At 40.8% G+C, this 6,000-nt stretch overlaps 1 protein-coding gene across 1 annotated transcript in view; it reads right to left on the reverse strand.

Annotated features, from left to right (window-relative positions):
- The window catches only part of TBX18 (T-box transcription factor 18), a 28,641-nt gene extending 22,980 nt beyond the window's left edge, over positions 1-5,661 (reverse strand). Inside the window, exons 1-2 of the mRNA XM_039343059.1 lie at positions 4,861-5,661; positions 1,952-2,129 (exon numbers count right to left, since the gene is read on the reverse strand). Coding sequence (XP_039198993.1) covers positions 1,952-2,129; positions 4,861-5,308 — 626 coding nt within the window. The 5' untranslated portion in view covers positions 5,309-5,661. The remainder of the gene's footprint in view (positions 1-1,951; positions 2,130-4,860) is intronic.
- Between the last annotated feature and the right edge of the window lie 339 nt (positions 5,662-6,000).

Here is a 6,000-nt window from a genome sequence, read left to right on the forward strand (position 1 = left end):
GTTTTAGAGGTGAATTTCCCAGGACAGGGTTATACTACTTAAAATATAGTATATTTTAAGGTAGTAGGGGGAGGTATATATGCAGAAGTGTGTATATACATAAACTCCAAATCATCTAAATGATATTCATATAGTATATAGACAAATACATATATGTCCAAAAGGTACCATTCTAAATGTATATTTAGAAACAAATTCCAATAATACAAATGGGACTTTTGTATAAAGATAATTATGAATTATTTCCCCCATTTTTTAAGTAAAAAGACTTAAGTATTTAACAAGTATTCTAAAATGTATTTATATTTCATATTTCTAAATTGCCCATCTCCCTCAGAGAGAAAAAAATATTTCAAAAATTATCTCAAAAATTACTTCATTAATAAAAAATCCACACAGCAATCACTACATGGAAATCTATGAAGTACTGTATTGTATTTCTCAAATTAGCTGTTGAGTAAAAACTGTCTTCGTTTTAAAGGAATTTCATAACAAAGATATAGTATATTTTTACTTTCATATAAGGACCATAGATTCAGTTCTATTTTCCTAAAATTCTCAGTCTTTTCTAAAAGTATGAAATCTAAATTACACTCTAGAAATAATAAACTAACATGTTTAAAATAAGCAAGAAGCAAAACTATGGCCACCTAATTGTTAACATTTTTTTAATCTGTAAAATAAAAAAGAAAAATTGATAGGAGCCAATGTTAAGCCAAATGTTGCATTTCAATCATTTCAATCACTAAAAATAAAGAAGGTAATATACGGTTTCAATAAAATGTGTTTTTGTCATTGTTAATACATTCAAATATATTTCTATAATGCAGATTTTTATCATGTATACATTCTTTACAGAATAAGAATAAGCTATCTTTAGGATAATGTGCTTTTGTTAAAATAATGAACAGGAAACCTACCATTTCTCACGTTCTGCATCATTTATAATTCTAATGGCCTCTCCAGCTTCATAATTTGCTGAATTATTTTTACATATCAGCAATTTGAATTCATACCCACCATTCTTAAATATTATTATGTTAGAGATAATTTAAATTTCTAACTTTCACAGTAAAATGTAAATATTTGTATCTAATTAGTATAATGGTGAAAGTTTGAATATAAATAATGTTTGAGACAATACAAATTATCTGAAACAGAAAACCAAAGGCAACCAATGGTCTATCCTGAATATTTTGCTTCTGATCTAATCTTTTGATTTTCTATCAGAAACATCTATTTGACTCATACTTCAGGATGCTAGAAATGGTAAATGAAATATTTTCACTGTTAACAAAAAATAGATACCACAGAGAATAACATTTCAAACCGTATATAACATATATTTTAAATAAACTGATCATTATTAATAAACACTTTAATTTCAAACCAATAGCCTTTCCAAGGAATATATTGAATATCAGTGATTAACTGGGGGAAAAAACATCGTTTTTAGGGCCGTTACTAAAATTGTGTCCCTTATTTTAAAATATCTCTCTAAGTATGACAATATCAGAACGTGGTAATTAATTCAAATAATTTACAACCAATTCCTGTAATTCTGTATGTATGCACATGGCCGTAGTTTGCATTTCGATTTGGTATGTCATTCCAAAACATAGTCTGACTTTTAAGATTTACTTCCAAATCAAGACGGAGGGGATGGATATGTTTTTCATAACGTTATTTAAAACTACTTCGTGATTAATTATCCATTTATTTGGAAACACGCCCACCAGCAAAATATGTTCGGGTGGAACGGGGTCGTTTCTGTGACCGAATTTTGAAGAGCAACATGTAACCACCATATTCTAAAGTAATATAATTCGGTCGTAAAACCTTCTACCCAAACGGAAATCCCATAGTGCGTTTCAGAGCTGCGCAGATTCTCAGACTTAGCGGCACTGCCGTTTTTGAATCACTGAGTCGGACAACTCGCCCTGCCTTTTACCTTCCCGCCTTGGTAATAATCATCTCGGTGCCGATCTCGTGGAAACGTTTCCAGAGCTCCGCGCCCTGCAGATCCACCCGAGGCACTTGTGGGGAAAGTAAAGGCGAAGCAGCCTTGGCGGAGCCTGCAGGAGTCAGAGGAGGCGACGCGCCGTTTAAGAAACTCTCTTCACACCCACCTGTAGGAATCAAAACAGAGGGGGGGGAAAGATATGAATGGGCGGTAGGGCAAATAAACGGCCTAAAAGCGCTAAACCTAACCCGAAAGGAGAGGCGACTAGGAGAGCTACCTCTACGCACCCGGGTGGGAAGAGAGAATTTTAAAAAATCCCACAGAAACCCTAACCACGAAAGTAGCGGTTTTTTTTCCCCCTACGGAAAAGGCGCCTGAAGCGTGACTCGCTTGTTCTTCACCGACTCTCCCGCGCTTCATGCGCACGTGCCTCCCTTAGAAAAGGGGCGCGTGCTTTTTGGTAGGACAACACCGCTCCTCGAGCCTAAATTCCACGCGGGTGTCCGTGAACGGGCATCAATTAGGGGGCGACGAAGCAAAGTGAAAGGCTCAGAAGAAAAAACTCGCTGGGAAAAGGCGGAAATTCATTCCCCTCCCCCACCTCGAGCGGTCCCTATGCAAAAATAGCGCGAGGCCCACCCGGGGCGACGAGATACGTTTAAAGAGCCGGCGCCTCCGTGCGATCGGTCTCGTGGTCCCTTGCAGCAAAAGGCATTGGAGGCTAACGCCAATTAGGGCTGCTTCCTGGAAATAATAAATCGCCTTCATCAGAAGCAGTCTAGTTGGTTTCACATTCACTTTTTAACGGTTATTATCGACAGCCGTCCCTTTTCCAGGGCCATTGGAATTAAAGTCAGCCTCAATTTCAGGAAAGACAGTTCGCCGTGCTGAATACTTTACATGTCTTTTAATTGCGGGCTCTTTTGGGGAATGGATTGGAAGCTGATTTTGGAGACTTCACCGCGTAGGCCTAAATCCTATTTAAAAAGCGGCAGAAAGGAAGTATTAACTGAAATCCAGAACCGCTTTCTTTCTGCACTGACTGTACCTGGGTGTATTGATTTGGAAGTAAATTGAGACAACAAAGAGCCCTTAGTATTATTTCATTTTCGGATGTATTGTAAAATACAGTTTCATGGATTTTAGGCCTCTTTATCGGATGCGCCCACAAAAACGTCATCACCAAACAAATAAGCAAAAACGCCACAATCAACTTTGTTATTTTGCATGGGTAGATTACATCGACTATTTGCCTAAACAGTTCAAACAAAGAATTTAGCAATCCAATCCAAAGTACATTTGAAGATAAATCTGTAAATTTCAATTAACTTAAATACCAAATTAATGCTTGTAAGAAAACCTGTGGTCACCTATATCTCGAAAGTATGTAATATTTTATCAATTTAAGGGGGGAGGGTAAAAACTAGTGAGATTCAGCCAGAATTGGTATCTAATATTTTGTTGCCCAAGCCCAGACTGGACTTCTGGAAGCAGCATGCATACAGAGAACCAGTTCACATATTTGAATCCCACCCCTGGTAAAAATATTACTATATATTCAGTATATTTTAATTGATTTGCATACACTGAACAGGACCATAATAAATTCAAGGTAGCTGTTGGGGGAGTTAAAAATATTAACATCTACATTTTTGAACTACTGTAGTTAACTATCAAGAGAAAATAGTTGTCATAAATAACACTTCAGTCCAATTTAAAGTGAGAAGCTGAAAAGTAGTAAGGATTATCTGGTTAAAGTGGATCCTATCCATGTTTAAGTTAATATAAATCATTTTTCCTAGTAGTGATTTAGAGTAAACTAAATTATTAGAAGAATGTCTATCCACAAAATGTAAAGATCTTGTTTTAAGTCGAACTAAATCAGGTTTGAGAATATTATATGCAACTCATTTGAGAAACCCATAAGTGAATGACCTTCCTAGACATGTCTATGGGGTGTTCAATGGAGCTTATTCCCATTTAGTTCAATGGTATTCACCACCAGATACATGTTTTGAGGACTGCAGCCTAAAATCCCTACCCCATCAGTGATGATAATATAATTCTTTCCTCCATTACGCAAAATGCTTAACTATGTAAGAATTGGTAGATTCTAAGCTTAGACAGTACAATATTAAACCTTCTGTAGCTTAGCATTCTGGGCCAAAACATCAAATTTGGTTACGTCTGCATTGTACAAATTCAAGCAAAAGGGTTTATTCAGTAACCAGGTTCATTTTTAGGGTGAAGGCAACTCTTGTGTGATTTTTAGTTCCATTTATTTCCAATTGGATTTATGCTTTTTTCCTTCTAGAGTGCAAAGCTCCTGGGGACTGAGTCCCCCTGAACTCCTTGGACTGGAGAAAGAAAGTTGCAAAGTACTGGAGCTGAAGCATACTAGTACTATATACCTACTGTGGGCTAATCGCACAGAAACCAATTCCTTCCAGAAAAACAGAACAAAATAGAATAAAAATTACACTTCACTTCTTATCATTTTACTGTGGTATTAATGCTTTACTATTATTAGTAAAGACTGAACAGGGCATTAGCAGTAGAACTTCGCCCAGTTTTTGTTTTTAAAGTCCTGCATTTTCTGCTACTTGGACTGGACTCTGTTGATGCTTCTGAAAACCGCAGGACAGCTCGGTCTGATTTATACAGGGTAAGTTGAAGGGAAAGGATAGGCCGCTGAGCCAAGTTATGACAGCCTTCTCTCCGTCCGAGAAGAGGCATCAGTCTGGGGATTGGGACCATTGGAAGTCGCGTTCTTTTGAAGGGAAAACGTCCCCATTTTTTAGTTATGACCAGGCAAGGAAAATTTGGGAGGGGGGGGGGGAGGAGGTCCTTCTTAAGTGGAGAGCGAGTTGTGTAAGCAAGAAGACGCAAGAACTTACCGGGAGCTACCTCCCGGCCGCCACAGTTCTTCGCTGCTTCAGGCGCGGCCGAGCAGGTCTCAGCGCCGGAGGGCGAAGCGGCGCTTTGCCCGGCGCCTTCTCTGGAGTCCGCGTCGCAGCTGCTCCCGTGGCCGCCGCCGCCGCCGCTACCATCGGACGGCGTCTCTTCCCCGTTGGCTCCAGCCAGCTTTCGTCGCTTCTGCGGCGGCGGCTGTTGCTGCGATTGCCGCTGCTGCTGCTGCTGCTGTTTCTCGGCTCCGATCAACGCCTCCACCGAGAACGCGTGAGCCTTGAGGCTCAGCACGGTGGAAGGCGAGGCTCTCCGCTTCTCTGCCATGTCGGACCGGCGAACTGGAACCCTCCCGTCTTCTCTCTCGCCCCCGCCGGCTGCTTTGCTTTTCCAGGCCGCGCCGCTCGCCTTGGCTTTGCTTCGCCGCTCCTTTTGCATCCACCTTCTAGCAGGCTGAAGTGGGTCGCCGAGCGTTCCCCCCTCCTCTTCCCTTTGCAAGCCCAGACGATCCCTGTATGCCAAAGCGGGGCTTCCCGTCCTCCCCTCCTCCTTCTCCCGCAAGCTCTGCCTCGTCTGAGGGGCCAAACAGCTCTGACATGGGTAACAAACGCTCTGCGGACACAAATTAGGGCTTGGAATTGAAATTTGTTGCCTTGATCTGTCAGCACTTCCAAGCAGGAGACCGGTGGGAAGAATTTGCTCATTAGCGTCAGTAGAGTGGCTGGGGCGGGGCGGAGCCCAGCGAGGAGGAGGGCTGTCAATCAAGGGGGGACTTTGGCCAATCAGAAATTAGAAATAGCCTCCCCCCCCCTCCCGTTGCTTCTTCCTTAGAGGGTACTAAAAATGCCTGATTAGAGAAGCTAGAGTGTGTACTTCTTGCGCTTCTTTGATTGGACCCTCAAAGCAAGACTTTCACTTTCAGGCTGTTAGAACCTTTCATCTTTCTCCTGACCTAAACGGCAAGCAGACAGGAGAACTGAAAACAAGTTCTTTCTCTTTCAGGGACTGGGCGACGTCCTATCTTTCCGTCAGATTCTCAGTTGTCCATCCCTAAAATGGGAATAATGCAAACAGAAATACCAATAGTTTTAAAGTAAACTTTTTTTTTACTTTACCTATAAAGTAAACTA

This window comes from Crotalus tigris, unplaced genomic scaffold, assembly GCF_016545835.1.
Source record: "Crotalus tigris isolate CLP2741 ecotype Arizona unplaced genomic scaffold, ASM1654583v1 scf7180000017833.3397121, whole genome shotgun sequence".
Classification (NCBI taxonomy): Eukaryota; Metazoa; Chordata; class Lepidosauria; order Squamata; family Viperidae; genus Crotalus; species Crotalus tigris.